The sequence below is a fragment of the Dermacentor variabilis genome, chromosome 1 (assembly GCF_050947875.1).
Source record: "Dermacentor variabilis isolate Ectoservices chromosome 1, ASM5094787v1, whole genome shotgun sequence".
In the NCBI taxonomy this organism is placed as follows: domain Eukaryota; kingdom Metazoa; phylum Arthropoda; class Arachnida; order Ixodida; family Ixodidae; genus Dermacentor; species Dermacentor variabilis.
This window is the reverse complement of record NC_134568.1, coordinates 280,742,439-280,761,324: the sequence shown is the minus strand read 5'-3', so window position 1 is coordinate 280,761,324 and position 18,886 is coordinate 280,742,439. Positions and strand designations below refer to the sequence as shown.

The 18,886-nt window shown below is 43.4% G+C and overlaps 2 protein-coding genes across 3 annotated transcripts in view; one reads left to right on the top strand and one right to left on the bottom strand.

The window, feature by feature from the left end:
* Window positions 1–87: 87 nt before the first annotated feature.
* LOC142565835 (UPF0598 protein CG30010) lies at window positions 88–2,105 on the top strand. Its single transcript, XM_075676382.1, has 3 exons — window positions 88–378; window positions 454–502; window positions 1,459–2,105. The coding sequence occupies exons 1-3, from the start codon at window positions 235–237 to the stop codon at window positions 1,935–1,937; spliced, it is 672 nt and encodes a 223-aa protein (XP_075532497.1). The 5' UTR covers window positions 88–234; the 3' UTR covers window positions 1,938–2,105.
* An 8,726-nt stretch (window positions 2,106–10,831) lies between these two features.
* The window catches only part of LOC142565819 (AKT-interacting protein-like), a 45,815-nt gene continuing 37,760 nt past the window's right edge, over window positions 10,832–18,886 (bottom strand). For both annotated transcript variants that reach the window (XM_075676360.1, XM_075676368.1), the window contains exon 10: window positions 10,832–17,702. In XM_075676360.1, the coding sequence (XP_075532475.1) occupies window positions 17,532–17,702 (171 nt within the window). In that variant the 3' untranslated portion in view covers window positions 10,832–17,531. The remainder of the gene's footprint in view (window positions 17,703–18,886) is intronic.

Below are 18,886 nucleotides of genomic sequence, written 5' to 3'. Positions count from 1 at the left end.
GCTACATGCGCGCTTATTTGTATGCAGTGGCATTCTTTGTACTCGTGCTACCGTTCTGCATGCAGGTTGTTGTATGCTACACTAAGTGTTTACTTAAAGGCTGCTTCCAAGCGTGATCAACGTGATAGCATGGTGATAGCGTGATCCATGTGGTCGGAAGCCGCGCACACACGCTTTGCATAATTTAAACTGCTTGCAGCTGTTTAAATCGTTCGTTTACCACAACCGAGAAGAATGGTTAGGTGGCGCGCTTTATGCTGGAAATTGCACCGTAAACTGCCAAGTCGCGGCATCCTTAGAAACCTGCATTATGAACAGGGCCAGGCTACGAAAGAGTATTCGAGGGAGTACTTCTATTTTATTGATCATCAAGGAATGGTACGCCCTATTCTCACGTAGAACAGCTGCCTAATGAGAATAAGTTGTGTTCACAATTTGTCTTCTGGCATGCAGCTTTTTCTAGACGATTCCAGAATGAAGAATTTCACGTCATGCTTCAAAGGTATTGTGATCAGTTATCGCAGCAAGTTTAGATCTATTGTGCCGAATATGTAGTTATAGTATAATCGGGTGGCATTCGCAAGAGGTTTTGCTTTAAGCAAGTGAGTTGTTTGCTGCTCTTTTGCCCTACGCTGCTTCCAGCTTGGGAGCTCGTATGATTTGTGGTTTTAACCACAGTTTCATTATAAACCGCTGTATCACAAATTAGCACGCATTTGCCACACGCACCATAACGTGCGACACATGCGTCCTTACCTGCTACCACAAATTTTGTTTGGTGTTGCCAGTTACATTTCACACTTCCAGTTCGTACTACCACAACTTTACACCAGAATGTAAAAAGTGGATGCAAGATATCATTTATGCGCGATTACTTCGAATGCACGCTTCCGCGAAGCTACGTAACCGATTTCTGAAAGAGTTTTGGAGCGCCTGTCCCATGCGGATTCGCGCCGTTGCACGCATTGGTGATCGTGCCAGCCTGGCAGATTCGGTTTTTTTTTTTTTTTTTTCGCACTTCAGTTTTTAGCGACTTTCTGTTGCTTGCATGCATGCAGTTATGGGAATGCGTTCTATCTCGAGATAGCTTTCTGGAAGCAATTCCAGCTTGCACATAGTTAACTGGTTTTGTATATGCTTAAACTTAAAAGCATTTTGTTATTTCTTTAATTAATGCCAGCATATTTGCTCGATCTGACAACTTGCGGCACCAAATCTGCTGCAAGTCGCCATCACTGCACATGCAGTTTTCTGCAGGAAAAAGAAATACCGCACTATCAACTTGTATGTAGTACCTTTGGATGTATCCATCACTTACCTTTTATAGTGCTCGTGTATAACTTGCACATTGTTTATTTATGTATTTTTTAATAGATGGCTGAATAGAATTTCATTATATTCATTGCATTATATTCAATCATTTCATTATGTTAAACAGCATGCCTTTATGCTTTACAGAAAAGAAATTCCTGGAGTTCTTCTTTCGCCGGCTCCGGCATAATGACACTGGGAAGTATGAAGCAGAGTTTCCATTCATCTCGCCATGTGGTCGGGAGATGAATTTTGTCCACTGCGATGACCTGCCCTTCGTGTTCACGCACATAGTACAATTGCCAGAAGAAAGTAAACAGCCAGGTTCAAAAGGCTTCCTCCTACACAACCATGCAGGCAACCTACTAAAGGTTGAGTTTACGCCACAGCACCTTTGCATGCCTGCTGGCACAGGGAGGGTCTATCACCCCGCACCAGAAAGGGCAGGTGGAGTTGGGCTGGTTCGTTCACTCCTGGCTGTTGAGCTTAGCAAACATTTCACTTTTGCTGATGACGATGAAAAGACTCCACCTACTCACTTTGACTGGGATGGCACTCGCTATGAGCTAACAAATAGCCTTCTACCCATCATCAACCAAGTGTCAAGTTGGAATGGCACAGAATAGAAAGAATGTGCCACTAGAAGAATGCAGCCCAAGAGACAGCAACTAAATAGGGTCAGTAGTAATGCACGAATATTGCATGAAGACAACTTCCGTGTATTGACAATGTGCACCACTGCATATTTCTACATGGGTGGTGTTACCAAGAATAAAGCTTCATTCTTCAGAAAATTGTTTCTTTAGATGAATGTTGATAAGCAAAAGGACCAGAGCAAGAATTGGGTCCTATTCGGGCTTGGGATGCAGTTCTACACTTTTTCAGCTACTGCTTTTCAGGTTGCAAAACGGCATTTGAATTGGGGCGGAAAAGAATGCGGCACCAATGTGCTCTCTTCTGTTGTCATTGTACATTGTTTTAAATCCCTTGAAATGAAGCTTAACCTACTTGCCTACCCGGCAATACTTTGAGAGTGATTTAGTGCATTCAGTTACTCGTATTCTCTTCATGGAAATGCCTCAAGTCCCAACCCTAAAGCTGGCCGACATGGTTGAAAGCTGTTGTAATAAAGTTAACCGCCCTTGCTTTTTTTTTTTTTTTTTAAACATGTACAATCTGTAAATGCACTGCTACGCGTCACCAAAGATGTCTAAGAATAATCCTTAAATTGGCTTGTGTCCTTGAATTGGAGCGATTGGGCATTGTTATGTCTTCATAAGTTGAAATCCTACAATCGTCAGAAACAATAGTTCATCATATTGCAAAATTTTTGGACTTAAACAATATAGTTTGATACAATAATATAATTTATAATACTATAACATAATTATAGTAATACAACAATAAACATTATGGAAATTGCATTCTTTACAGCACAACAGCAAATACTTGTATACTTCAAAAACAACACGGCCCACAGAAACTGTTCAGTGATGCCTTTCAGGAATATTGGTCGTTTCAATCAAAGAAAGAGCAGGAGGTTGCCGAGAATAGATAAACACACCAGATCGTAGCTATTACCAGCTGCAAACTGTCTGAACATTGGTTATGGCCAAGCACGAACATGAAAATACTGAATTACCAGAACTTTTCAACATTTCTGGAAACTCAAAATACTTTACACTGTGAGTGATGCAAGGAATGAGGTCATAGCACAATAATTTTTCTTCTGGAACTAGTTGCACATTTAACTGATGTGCAAAACAGATGCAAAGTATGTCATGAATGGAAACAACCACACTTGCATTCATCCATCCGAAGCCTATTTAAGTTTAACTTAAGTAGGGCTTCGAATGAATCAACATCATTTAAAGATGTTCTTAATAAGAACAGTTGAAGTTGCATCTGCTTGTTACTGTATACAATCCCAGCACCCCAAATGTAAAAAGATAACTTTAAACAAGCCTTAGATTTTATTTTATATACATTATTATCATGCGGCAACCAATTTATGTGGTGCAAAGAAGGAACTATTTCAAGAACTAACCTTTTGCGTTTTTTGACTTGGTGCAACATGTTGCTTATGTATTCAGAATAAAGTCCTTTTTGATTGTGTGTTTCATAGGCAGAAAGTTTTGTCTTCCAGGGGGGGGGGGGTTGCTGGGCCCTGACCAGCTTTCCAAACCCTATATACATATATTTCTTGCACTTGAAGAAACTTCGTGTGACCTTGAAGACGGCCTTATATGAGAATTCACAAGACCTCATAGTAGGAGGCAGTTCGATTTCATAGCCCGAGTCCTTTCCCACCAGCAAGAATCTGGCATCTCTCAGTGATGTAATCTTCCTTCATGTAATTGTTGTATACTTCGCTATCACTAACACTACTTTGACTTTTTGGTGAAACTGCAGCCCCTCTCTCTCTCTTTTTCTTTATCTGTGAGTCCGAGTATAAGCGCTCCTGCGTGTGATTGCTGTTGATTCTGATTTCACGTGAATCCGGCTTAACCTCATTTCGGTTACTGAGTGAACTATAAAGGGTGCCCCAACTATCATGCATGAAGACTTAAAGAGCAGTTGCGTTACTCGAAGAAAACCTAGTGCACATTGTTTCTGGTACAGTGGAGTAGCTGCCAGTTTTCTTTTGTTCCTGAAATTTAATTCAACAATTGCAATTACCTCATTTGAGAAGTACTGTCCTAATTTGCAAAGTGTCAACGAGGCATTTGTAGGCACCCCCAAATGACATCTAACTGCTGTGTTTTCAGTGGCATACTAATCGCGCGCAATTTTTTCCAACTTGCAAACAAACCTCGCGAAATATGAAAAATACCACGTGACTGCACTCCCACCCACATCATAAGGCAGTGCCCTCAAATAAGCTGATTGAAAGCAACTGCACTGCCTGTCGCAAACCCGAAGAGACAGCGCATAGCCTTGATGATGGTACGGAAGGAGCACCAACAGCATGTTTCGCATCTTTCCAGTTAGCTATTCCTTCCTCTCTAAGTCGCACTTATTATCCTTGTCTTAAAGCCGACTGATCATATTGATAACAAAAGCCCCTTGATAACGTGGCTAAAGCGCCGCTCTGACCACGCGCAAAACACGAAAAGCAATATAATGGGCATAGCATGTTTCAAAATCCCGACTTCGCTCGCATCGCATCAACAGAGTGCGCACAGCTATATTTCACACCAGAAACTTGCTTCTGACCAAAGTCGAATTAAAGACGGTTCTAGTTTTCATGAGAGTGTATGCATGCTGCAAAAACAGGTTTAGGGCATAAAATAAAAGCAAAATAAAAAGACTGGGCAGCGACCCATGTGCTGAGAAAAGGCAAAAGCGATGCATTCAATAAATAACCACTTCTGAATGAGCCGAATTGGCAATCGGGATGCCTGCACAAAAGAAAATGTATATATATATATATATACATCACATTTCAGTGTGCCCTTATTATCTATGAACTCGTAAGCGCCGTTGAACACCAGCTGCTGCCTAGAGGATGTGTTTGAATAGGTCTCCTCCTGCAGCTACGCAGTACTGAGTCCACTTTATCACATCTTCAGTGGCTTTCTTGATGACCGACACTCGAATTTTATGGCAGACATCCGTTATCCTTGTCTTGAGCTAATCTGACGTCCTTCTTAATCATGTAAGCACGATCTTTCATATAACCCTAAAGAACGAAATCAAGTGGAGGGAGGTCAGGTGACCTAGCCGCCAAATTTACAGTCCCGTGCCTTCCAATCTATTGCGCATGAAAAGTCTCATCCAGCCAGTTTCGTGCTCAGCTGCTGCTGTGTGCTGGTGCTCCATCTTGCTGATATCACAAATGTGGGAGACGTGACAGTGGGACTTCGCTGAGAAATTCATGCACCACTCCTTCACGAATTTCGTCAACATAACATCAACGTCGAAGAAGATGGGACTGATTTTATCACCGGCGTAAATTCCACACCCCACATTAAACAACCACTGGTACTGGTGCGGATTGCGCTTTGCCCAGTGTACGCTGTAGTCACTCCAACAATGTGCATTATGCAAATTTACCTAGGCGTTTCTGAGAAAATTTGCTTCATCTGTGCACATGTTGTTGCTCAAAAAGTCCAGTGAGTCATCAGGTTTTGTGAGGACCCAATTAGAGAAATCTATACAATTCTACAGGTCCCTATCTTCCAAGTATTGGTGCCGGTTAAGGTGGTACGGGGGAAAGGTCGTCGTTTAGAATCGTCCGAACTGATAACTTGGAAATTGGTGTCTGGGTGGCCGTGTCCCGCACGCTAGCATAGGGGTTTGAGACCATAAATGCTAGAATATTGGCTAGGAGTCAAAGATGGAGTCATACGCCGCTGTTTCTTGAAGCTGCCGGTTTGTATCAGGTTTTCATCATTTTCTATGTTAGTCGACGCGTTTGGTCTACCGCCACACTTCCATGACTGTTATATATTTGCGGCCTTCCTCTTGTCATTTTCAGCTCCCAACGCAAGGATCATTTTTTACCTTCTGCTCATTAGAGAAACACATGGCGACTGGGACGAAACAAAACGCACCTTTGAACATTTGCACTGACATTGTCAATTCGCTTTTGTGGTGATAGGCTTTGTAGTAAAAAAGAACCAGCGGTGCACTTTATCTACTGTAAGAGTTGGGGTCGGGCATGAAATAGGTGGTAGCTGGCCCATGCCGTCATCCGACGCATTTGGTCTACCGCCACACTTCCATGACTGTTATATATTTGCGGCCTTCCTCTTGTCATTTTCAGCTCCCAACGCAAGGATCATTTTTTACCTTCTGCTCATTAGAGAAACACATGGCGACTGGGACGAAACAAAACGCACCTTTGAACATTTGCACTGACATTGTCAATTCGCTTTTGTGGTGATAGGCTTTGTAGTAAAAAAGAACCAGCGGTGCACTTTATCTACTGTAAGAGTTGGGGTCGGGCATGCAATAGGTGGTAGCTGGCCCATGCCGTCATCCGACTCATCCACGCTAAGGATGTTGTTGAAGGGAGGGACTTGTTCTCATCGAGAACGAGAAATATGGGATTTATTTACAATATCTACATGAAGGGTGGAGAACGTTACACTTCATCAGTCTAGCATGATTGAAAAAGAATGCACAATGAGCAGCCGCAAAACGGTTGTTTAAAAACACTCTGTCCTCCCTAGATCCCTAGGTGAGGGAAAACGGCCGTTCAACCTTTGACCAATGGGAGCGTCCAAAGTCATCAGAGTCGACCCGGCTTTGAGGGGGAGGGTTCGCACACTCACTTTTGCACTTTGGTTTCACTGAACACACCGAGGTGAGAGGGTTCTTGTAGACAGGGGTCTTGACCCGAGCAGGCGCCTCTTGATCCCCGAGCTTACCCTGCAGTCAGTAGCCGCGGCGTCTGTCCATTGACTGTGATGACCTCTGGGGCCCGTGGGAAAGCACTGCAAAATATCCCCTTCCAGGAGTTGCCTCGCTCCAAGCAAACTGTGAAGGCGACAGCGAATCGACCAACAATACTCGGTCTTCCAAACATGGCTAGACATGCCGGCGTCTTTGAGCATTGTTGTCTTTACAAAGCGAGTCGTCGCGGCGGGCTGGGAAGGGTTCGGAGGTCGCTTCTTCAAAGATCGCAGCCCCCACAGGCCGATCGTAACACTACACTAAGACAACAGCTATCACAGCTTGTTTCCAACACCAAACATGATGTGTTGCTTTGGCTGATGTGTGGCAGATAAGGTACTAGCTTGATGATGATGTTTTACAGTGAAGCTGTATATGGCTAGCCGATTTGTCCATCTGTTTGTCTGTCGCCTGTACGCTGAAAACTCGTACGGTGCAACCTCATGCGAATGCACGAAGAAAAAAGCGGAAGAGAGGCACGCGATTGGCTGCGCCAGTAGTGCCATCATTGCTCTGCGTCACAGCCGAGCGGGTGCGCAGCACTTTCTCTCCAGCCCCAAAATGGGTAGGCCACACGTCGTATGTACTTCTGAGGAGCAGGTAGTTTTCAATCAGCTATGTTGTGAACAGAACCGGGAACGAGCTCGTCTACGCCGTCACGATGCTGCAGCCCGGGCACAAGCAGCAACTGCGTACCGAGGATCCGGCAGCCTACCAAGCCGTCGTTTAATGAACCGTCGGGATTAACCCAGTGATAAACACTGCGGCGCACGTTTCAGCTTCGTTGGTTAACCATATGTATGGAGTGCTTGGGCGGTGATTTTTTTATTTGTTTCCTTCATTTCGTTCTTGCCGCTAACTCAAAAGGAGCCCGTTTGAGGGTGCTGCTTTATGATGTGGGTGGGAGCGCAGTCACATGGTATTCGCCATATTTCACAGGGTTTTTTTATCAGCCGTAAAAAATTAGCACTCAGTATGTCATTGAAAATACCGCAGTTTGATGTCCCTTGGCTGTGCCTATAAATGCCTCATTGACACTTTGATAATTATAGTATATCTCTAGTTAGATAATTATAGTTACCTAACTATATCTCAGTAACTAAAAAATTACTGGCAGCTACTCCACTGCACTGGAAACAATATACACTAGGTTTTCTTCGAGTAACGCACTGCTCTTTTTTTTTAAAGGGCCCCTGAAACGGTTCGGACAAATTTTGTAGACGCGTAGGGTACAGCTTAAGTAGAACATTCGCAGCACAATTTAAGTGAAGCGTTACGTATTAACGGAGCTACAAGCGATTACAAGTTACCCTCCTCCCTAGCCATGCTTTTCCTCCAACTCGTTCGCCGAGCGATCGGGGCTAAGCTCCGCCTTCACTGGTTCTGCGTCACGATGCGACGTCACATCGCCCACTTCCGGTTGTTTTGGAGCCCGCCCCCACCCGCGAGAAACCTCTCTGCTAGCCGCTTGGCCGTCGACCCCAAGCGAAAGCTATCGAAGCAGCGTGCATTGTGAGCATTCTGTCGTAGCGCCGAACGTGTCTGGTACACCAGTAATCACAGACTACCTGAATATTTCGACGGAACGGTGGAGACAAACTCAAGCTGATTAAGGAACTTTGGCGTACACGTACGTGAGCTGCCTGATCGGTCTCCACGGTCCAGCCACCCGTTGGCGCAGAGCTTAACCAGCCAAAGAAAGAGCTAATACTGCTCTAGCCAAGTGTAAAACATTTTAAACATTTACAAAAACAACGTATTAACGATTACACTCCTGCGAAAAATTTACACCAGCAGCAAAGAAGAATACATTTTGTTACTGCTACTGTGTGTGGTTGAGCTCTATGCCACCAGGTGGCTGCACCGTGTAGACCACATTTGCGCTTATGTTCATCCCCTGAAACGACACGCAAGGGGACACGGCCAGGCCCTGTCCCCTTGCGCTTGCGTTTACCCGACTCGCGAAACGCTCTTTCGTTAGAAATCTTCCGGTGTAAAGTGACGGCCGCAATCGCACAAATCCTGGCGCCGATCGGATAGTGGCAGTCCGATGCGCTGCAGCCAGTCCGCTCGTCTACTGGCTTGCAGAGGGACACGATGTCGCAGCTTTACATATTGCCAGTCGCTACGTTTGCAGCCCACAACGCAAGAAAGTCGAATCATAGCGCTCGCGAAAAGACAAACCGACACCAATGCCGACACTGACGGCGGAGCTTTCGTCAAAGACGGAGCACGTTGTAAAACAAGTAGACGACACTTGCCGTGTGCCGGAAGTGCTTAAGTGTACTGAAAAATTGTTTTTGTGCATTCTCTTTATGTTAATTTCTTTTTATAAAAACAACTTAACATTCCAACTACTACGAACATCATTTGTTTACCGTAAAGTTGGAAAAATTATTGATCATGCGCCCTGGTCAGCCAATCGAATAGCTCGCCCCATTGACGTCATATGGGTGATTTCGGTCATATGGGCAGGGGCGGCTTAAAATTCCGCCGAGCAGTGTGCTGCGATCGGCAGCGATGTGCATTTTTAAAACCTTATAATAAATTACACGGTTTACGCGGAGCACTTAGATGCGTCAATTAATGATCAGAAGGACCTACTCTAACGACTCAGTAAGTTTGTAGAAAATCTTCAAAATCGTTTCAGGGTCCCCTTAATTGGGACACCCTGTATATATTTATGACCTCTGCATGCAAGTCGCGATGTTTCCATCTCTAATAAATGTTATAAATTACTAGAAGTGCTTTTTTAATGAGTCGTTAGCTTTGCTTACTGGAAAGATAAGCGATACTGAGACACATATCATTCACATGCATTTCATAAAAGGCTCTGCCAAGGGGTCACTAAAGTCTACAGGTTTTTTTCAAGGTCAAAAAAGCATGCAAAGCATTTTGAAGTGAGTTGAACGTACAGCAACATAGTCATTCTCTAGGCATAAGCTATCCCTACTTTCAGAAATAATGGTTCATTGGCTACCTCCTTCTTTTTAAAAATATAATAAACTTTGTGCTTTGTATATACTTAAATATATTGCATATGTGCATGGTGTTTACCGTGAAAATTTAAAACAATATTGAAATGAGAAAATACAGATGAGGCAGCCGCCGCTGGTACTTCTAATGCGCTTGTTCTCCTATTGTCAAAATTTGCAAAAATAAAGCAAAGTATGAATTAAAATTCGTGACCATCTGCACCAACAATGATGCAGTAAGCTATTAGCCACAACAAATTTTTAATTGGAAAGGTCGAGGAAAGTCAACAGAAACCTCAAATGATGTGGGTGACAAAACGCTGGCAATGACAAGTTAGGTGGGGAGTGGGTAGGCTTCGGTATTGCCGGGGGGAAAGGGGGGGGGGGTCCCCAAAGCCCCCACCATAGTCGACGCCCATGGTGTGTTTCATTGGAGTATTTTGTATTCAGATGAAGAATGCAGTGCTTTCAGCTCCTAAGCTGCTAAGTCTTTCAGCTCCTAAGCTGAAAAATGCAACCAGCAGAAGGCCACCCATTTATACTTAGTTACTTATGACCCCTGTGCTATTAAAGTACTCTCCACATACTGGGTGATCTATGCACTAGACCTCTTTGTTTGTGATGTCCAACCCAGGTGGGGAAAATATTAATGCATGCTGGAAATTGCAAGTGGGAAAAGAACTTAACATGCCATCATAATGTAGCATTCCCACATGATATGCCACAAATATGTTTGTACCTTGTTATAATAAAATGGCTTATAAGAAATTAATGTGTATAATGAAGTAGTCACAATTCCCCCTTGTATTCCCACAGGAACTTGTGCATTTAACATCATTATAACACAGCATCTAATACTTCCACGAATTGCCAGCTACCTGGATAACTGGCCTCACGACTGCACTCTGCCAACATTGCTGACTACTTCACTCTGTAGCTCTGTGTATGCAGAACTTTTTGTCTTTTGGTTGTGAGTCAGGCACTATTATACAGGAATGAAACGCAAACAGTACAGTGTGTGGCACATGGAGGTAAGGTACTTCGGTAGATGTTGCATCATCTAACCTATATGGTCTGCGGTCCAACCGCAGCGGCAATAAACTGCTACACAGGCACAGTGAAGAATTTTTTTCACATCCTGGGACTATATTTTAAAACTATTTATTGGACACTCGACGCAACATATGGTAACAGAAAATGAATTGTTACAAAAGTACAACTGCAGGGGCAGTACTGTGTAAGGACACTCTTTATTTTCAATTTTTGTTGCCTTTCATCATTGGCTGGCATGAGGCCAGATCTTCGCTATTGCCAGTATCAGCCACTTGCTCTGACGGGAGATACAAAATGAATAGAATCATAGGAAAAGAATCTTTGCATAATACAGCCTTTGCTGCTCTAATGCTCTCAATGATAGCTCGGCATATCGGCTTTTCATGAATCTGCCAGCAGTGACAAGCATTATACAAAATCAGAGCCTAACAGAGGCCCATCAACATGCTCCCGACATGCTGTACGACGTGTTGCACCACTAACTCTGCACACACAATGCCAAAAATGGTTTAACATTGGCTGTTGTATTAGAGAAAGCAGTCCTGTCACCTATGAAGATGCAGTAGAAAATCTCTCGTGGTACTTCTGTGATGCACTGCAGACTTCTGAATCAGCTTCTGCTTACCCAGTGGCAGCTCACTGCTGCCCCTATCATGTATTCAGAGTTCCGCCAATACTATCACACACGAGAGCAAAATGAGAGGGTGAGGAGGAAAGGAGCCGAGCACTGTCAAGGGCCTTTCACATGCTCTTGGCATGCACAGGGTCACATTATTATTGTTGGTTGGCTGTTTTCACCAGTGCATACACTCCCCATCACAAAGTTGTTTCCCCTGGGAGCAGTTCTCCAGAGGACGCTCCAAAAGGTCTCGCCTCTCCCTTCATTCGTAGTTCTTCCTGGGCATGCAAATTGAGCTGCCAGCGCAAGCCACAGTCTCTTCTGCCAAGCCACAATGGAAATGAGATTTGTGCAAGTGCTAAGTGTAAACAATGCGTCATTATTTAGTATACATTGGTGGCGTTTTAGGACACCATGGAGGCCATGAGGACACCGAAGCTGGAACTTGGAGTAGTCCACGAGTTGGGGACACATCGAGGCCTCCACGTGCCAGGGGTATATAAGCCCCTTTCCACTATTGTGGAAAGCAATCTTGTAGGCAAACACCACCGGCATGCTCTGGCCTTGGGAGCCCCAATCTATGGACCACCCTAGTCCCAGCTTTAATCCCCCCACTGCCCCTTGGGTTCCCTGGAGATCCTGTGCCGCCGGCCTTATTATAATCTTTGGTGCTTTCCCGAGGTCTCTGTTTACTTCTATGTTTATTTTCACATGCTAAATGATCTCGTAGGTCTAAACCACAAAGTAAACGTCAATTCCTTCAGGTAAATGAAGCACGAAAAAAGGAAGAGACACCCTTTCTGAAACATACTGTACAGACTGCTTCCCCTGCTCCTAAAGCGAAAGGCAGTGCACACCATGCTGAAAGAAGTGAACGTGAACTTCACTGGAACAGCTGTAAACATGCACTCGTCCCTGACACCACCTCACCCAGACAAGCACCAGTGATATGGCCGGCGGCAGCCTGGTCACATGACCACATGCACGTTGATAGTACTCGAAGCCTCTTGGCGGCGGTCGCCTCCTTTCCTCCTCCTTTCACTTTCTTACATGGTAGCATCGGCAGAATTCAAAATATGCACCCCTGCTGCCCCTGCAGGCAACGTCAGCTGTGAAGGTAGACATCTGTTGTAACAAAGTAATGGATGTAATGTTGGCACTACCTTCAATTTCCTTATAACAAGGTTTTACTGTAGTGAAAAAAAGTATGAGAGATACGGCCAATAATAAGTGCAAAGCTTTGATATAGGGTCTAGCAATCTACTGCGCTGGAGCATCACTGCCAATATGTAGTCTGTGTTTTGACTACGCATTCCCACAGCGATGTAAGAAAATGTTTTGGACAAACTTTGTCCAGCTGAATCTAGTGTTAATGTATCTCCTTATAATGTAAAATGTCCTTTCTCAAATGTCGCACTTGTTCTAACAATTGCACTAAATGAGCATGAAGAAATTTCCACATTCAAACTGTAAATTAAATTTTTATCATATGCAAATTTGCAGATACAGAAGCAGTCAAACAGAGAATTGTGCCAGTTCACGCACTCTCTGCAGGATGACAGTGCACATACCACTAAATTGAAAGAATTTCAAGAATGGCTTCAGTTCTGCACAGCTGTGCACAAACTAGTGGACATGTAAGTGGCAGAACTGATTTTTCTTTAATCATGGGGTTCAACAACCAAGACAGCACAAAAGCTGAGGGTGAGACACACCATAGTGGAGGGCTCTGGATTAATTTTCAACCCCTGGAGTTCTTCAATGTGCACCTAAAGCATAGTCCACAGGTGTTTTGTGGGTGAAATGAAATGTGGGTGTTGTGACAGAGAATCTGACAAGCAACCTTATGCTCAGCAGCAGAACACCACAGCTGCTGATCCGCCATACTGCGTTGTGAAACTGGTTAACTTTTTCAACACAAGTGGTTGGGACACCAGCGACAAGGGCAAGTAAAATGGCACACTTGTACTGGAGCAAAACACCTGCTACAAAGAGTGTCATGTCACAGCTTGAGTGCTCACCTAACAGCAAAATGCTGTTAACAACTAGCCAGACATGCTAACAGAGAAATTCAGATGATTCAGCAGGTATATATTATACAGTAATCATGCAATTGTCTGGTCTTGCATCTTTAAAAGGCACCAGCAATTTGCAGGTGGCAGAGATTGCATCAAACACAACAGACATGGCGGCCATCACTAAAAACAACAAACAAAACAAGAGTCTATACAAAGTCATGAAAAAGTGCTTATTCATGGACCACTTATCAAAGTTACGCAGCAGTTCTCAAACGTCACCGCACTTGGACCTCGTAGCTTTTAGTCTACTATAGTGAACAACACGAATGTGTACTGGACTATATGAAACATGCCATTCCACACTCTTCAACAGACAGCCAGAGTGAGCGTATGTTGACAATTTGTGGATGTATGATTACTAGTGCAGAAAAATATGTATGTAGCACATTATAACCAACACTAAGACATGTTTCCGTCATGATTTGCATTTAAGATGGCATTTGAAATTATCCTCATCTCTATGCACCAAAAGGTGCCTCCAGAACAAAGTTAAAGGCGAAGCTACATTTTTATACGCACTGGCACTTACGAGGGCCTGCCATCATGCATCTGTACCCCTCGACTGCGGTTCTAATTGTTCTTTAAATCGTAAAAAAAAAAATGGAATAAGAGACATGCAACTCAGTGGTGATTTCAAATCAAAACCTAGACTGTAGATCTCAAACTACCTCTGCAGCGCTCCAATTCCTTAAAAAAAGAAAAAAAAAAAAGTAATGCAAATGCATCCGCTTTCAGTATAAAAAGAAGGCAGGCACATTTATCATCTTAGATGCCTGGTGCAGCAACCTTCATAAGGCATATAATAATAATAATAATAATAATAATAATAATAATAATAATAATAATAATAATAATAATAATCCTTGTTAGAGCACACATGAGCAATATATAGTCGCTGTTTTTACTCAAAAGAAAAAGAAATAAACCTGCTACACCTAATCCTACATACCACATTGACTGTTTAGCAATATACTACGTACCAGTATCCAGCACAGAGGCAAGTGTCTGAGGCAAGCACAACTCTTTTCAGAGCATCAAAAAACCATCCACCAAAAAGGCAGTGATCTTGTTGCACTAGAGCACGATCTCAAACAGTGCTTATTTGGAGACTCATTTGGCCAAGTTTGTACCATGTGTGTTGTGTGACAGGCATGTACAGTAATGTACAAGAAGATATATTTTGCATTTTGGGTCTTCCGAGCTAAAGTACTCAGAAAGTCGCCGTTGCGTTATGCCAGACCCCTAGCCTTGCATGATAGCCTCTTGAACACTCTCCGCCACATTATTTGCACTGCACAGCCTACCTACCATACACGTGACTTGCATATTCCAAGAATGTATCCTAAGAGAACCAGCTACATCAACCAGCATGTCCGAAAATATGAGCATGCTAGCGAGAGAACGCATAAAGATGAAAGGGAGAAGTTAACCAAGCGAAAGGCTAGGCATGCTATTGCAGGTTTAATATATATATGATGAGGAAGAAAGAAAAAGAAAAAAGAAACGCACACACACAAAAACTCACAAATGCAGGCAACAGTGAGCACCATGAAATTAACAAAGTGGAAACAAAGTGGAAAGTGAATCTATATGACACCAGCAATACACAAACATTTTTCCATCTACACGTCCCTCTGGCTGCAACAGTGTACATCCTGCTTGACAATATCAAAGAAAGCAAATGCTAGCTTAATAACATAGGTACATACCTGCCAACTTGAAAAACATTAAAAATTCATAAATATTTTGTGTCCATGACAAGCTGTGCATTTGTGTGGAAGGGGGGAAGGGGGAGGGGGCGTAGACGCGCATGTTTTTATTGAATTTTGCCCTGAATGCACATCTTTTATGGGATATGTACACACTTTATTAATGATGGTTCATTCACCTTTAGACACAGCACACAAACAGAAACAAACTTGGGACAGCAAAGAAGACAAGCCACACATCATTTCTAGTCTTTCAATGACTTTGCTGTTACCAATATCGCGTACGTTAGGAAACTGTCTGAATAAGCTTGCTAGAAGCTAGTACCCTTTGGCATATGTTGTCTTGTGCTGCCACAATAAGATAGCACGGTACCATCGCAATTTCTTCCTTGTAGGCATTTTTTGCCATCTCACAGCACCTAATTCATCAACACCTTTAAAAGCTTTTTTTTTTATAAAACTTGACGCAACATTCCTAAAATCACAGAAAATGGCCAAATTCGTAAACATTACAAAAAATTTGGGACAGTTGGCAGGTTTGTAGGTATATATATATCTTTTTGTCCACTACTGTAATATGTAGGTATGTGCAATATTAACATAGAGTGACACCAGTTTAAACATGCAAGAAGATCAGACCAATCTTTCTCCACATGTGCAAAAAAAAAAAAGATATTTGTGTAGTCTATCGCCATGATGTTAAGGTCATTGCTCCCGTCACAAGAGCATGCCAGCCCTCATGTATCAGTGCTCTGATCACCTGTGCTCGCTGGTAGGAAGACAGGCCTTTGATCTCACTGTCAAGAATGTCTAGTGATTTTAGTTTTATTGTGCAAGAGATGATAAGCTCTGGGGCAACAGGAAAAGTGTCCTTCACACGTTTGCAACAGGATGCATTGGCGAAGCCAGGGGAGGGGGTCAACCCCCCCCCCCCTTAGGAAATTTTCTGACGAAAACCTCTCGCCCCCTTTCCTACGGAACAGAGAGTTTCAGGAGGTGGGCTCCAAAAGAGCAATGTGGATGAAAGGGAAAGTCCGAAGGGGGAGGAGAGGGTTGTCATGTGGTGCTGAGCTGTGCCCCCTCAAGGGTTGCAGTAGATAGCACGAACCTTTCCTTTTCACACCGAACCACTTCTCTTTCTCTCTATGTCTCTCTCTATCTCAAGTCGCAGTACTTTCCCCGCAAGTGCTGTCGTTTCTGTAGTAGTAGTGTTCCCTTGCCTTCTCACATCACCTTTTCTCTATCCCCTCCCCCCCTCCCCTTGTATGGGAACTGTGAGCAAGTGGCAAGGCTGTTAATCACTCGTTTCGCGACTGCCACTGGTTCTTCTAATTCTCTGCCTACTCTCCCCCCTCATCTCTACCATTCTATCTGGCTTCCCTCTGGACATAGGTATAGTATAAAGGTAAGCGCTGTAATTTCTGCAGTAGTTTTGCGGGGGGTCACAGATAGTTACAGCTGTTAAGAGGCTAGTGGAGCGATCAATGGTCAGGGAGCTACAGATGGCATTGTACATATTCGACACGGTGCAAAGGTCCAAACGAATTTCTCGCACCTTCTGTCCTCTCTGCCACACTTCTTCTATGTATCTACACACTCTGAACAACCCCGGACATGCAAACTTTCAAAAAAAGAAAGCTTCGCTTTAAAAAAATGCTGATTTGCGCAAGGCAAAATATATAAAGGACGGGGAGTGCTGGGCCAAGGAAGCTAAGAAACCACCATGACAAACAGGTGGGAGGCTAGGTAAAAGAATGGCCCCAAAGGCCACACAAACAGAAACATAGGAATGTTAGCAGCCGCCACGCCGATCAACAACCTGGTGAAGGTTGAAGAGTATGACAGTGACTAAAGGAAAATAATTTTAAGAAGGGGAGTGGGGTGATGGATACGATGAGAGGGAGAGGAGGGACGCACAAAAAAGGTGTCAAAAACAAAGTTGGCAGATAATTATGGACATAGAGAGAGCGTCTTGTCACTGCTCGATGGCTCAACACCAGACAGCCATGGCCAGCTGCCTAGCTGAGGCTCACCTACCACGTGCTGCTTGCTGCGGAGAGCCCATCCTAACTAAATGTGTCGGTCGGGTGTCAGGAGACACTTTCGCAGCAGCTGCCCATATTTTACTGCGAACAATGGATGCCATAATTTTCACAAAGGCTTCTAAACAGGAAGCAGCCCTGCTTCGGACTGTCTGCCTCATCAGTTCCCGACTCTGATCAAATAGCAATATGTGTCGCGTAATCACTACAATACCATGATCACAAGTTACTTCCAAGCATCTCTTCAAACAAGTCAGACAGCAGGTCACCAAAAGTGAGTGAAACTTGCATCATATGATACTATCAAAGTTCTAGCGCAAAGCTTCGTCCCTTTATTTTTAAATCTAGAATAATATAGCATGCCCACAACGCTGAAAGTGCGACTGAGTGATAGGAAGCTTGCAAAATAGTGCCCACCCTCTCCTGTACGTAGCCATGGCTGTACAACTCACTAGAAGGTCTGGCTGGAAAACAAAGGCGATCTCCACTGTTACCTGGGCTGCAACAAGTCTAGCCTGCAAACGAGAAGACACACGATAGTGTGCTGTCTTGCTTTTGTAGGGCCCCATTTTTAGCGCTGTTCCTTTTTCCAAGTCATGTACCGGCTAGGTCATCGACATACATTATACAAATGCATCAATTCATAAACAAAATTAAAATTTTTTTTAGTACCATAATTTGTAAAGATCGCATAAGGATGATAGCATAATTTGATACGAAGTGGCTGCAAAACGTGCATCCTCGTTGTTAAAGCATTCTTGTCCAGGGAGTTTGTCTTTGAGTGGTGTACAACCTCCACATATATATATATATATAGAGAGAGAGAGAGATAAAGAGAGAAACGAGGTGAAGGAGCCATCAGTGGGAACCCCCCCCCCCCCTCCTCCTGAAATAAATTTCTGGCTACGCCATTGACAGGATGTACCTACATATTTGACAAACTGGTTTGTTGAAAATGAAAAATCTTGCAAGCCATGACAGGACAAGAAGCAGCTTCACACTCACAATCATATTTCCAGGTATTACAATGGCATTATGCATTAACTGGCTCAAAATATCACAATAGTCATACCAGACTGCACACCCTTTCATGTCCTAATGGCAGACAGCTTTTTCTGGTTAATAACATCTGCACAGCCAATACCTTTGATCATTTGCCAATGTCTTCATTGTGTTTACACATTCTTCTGGAATTCCGGCAAATATTCTGCAGTAATTATAGTGAAGTACCATAACATGTGTACCACAGCTGCGCGGCACAACTTTATTTATAGTGGTGAGCACAATTGCATGAAAGTTAAATGCATGAACTGACCATCAAACTTGATCCTTAATTACATCTTGCAAGTGCAGTGGTATAGTTGCAACCAATGTAAATTTACCATAATACAGCTGAATGCCATAACATTTGCTCCCGTGAACTATAACAAACTTTGTGTGCAATTTCAATGCCAGGCAAATTCATCAAACATGCAGCTTAAATAAATTGTAATAATTTATACTCAATCATTTATCTTGGGTCTACCTTTTCAAACAATTTTTAAGCATGGAGTACTGAACTGCTCGTGGTCATATGTCAAGTGCATAAACTTGAAACACAGGCAGTAACTGCCTCACATACGTATTGCAAAAAAAAAAAACTTAAAATGAAATAATGCAGCTCTGCCACCATTTCACCTGCGTGCTTTGCCCCAACATT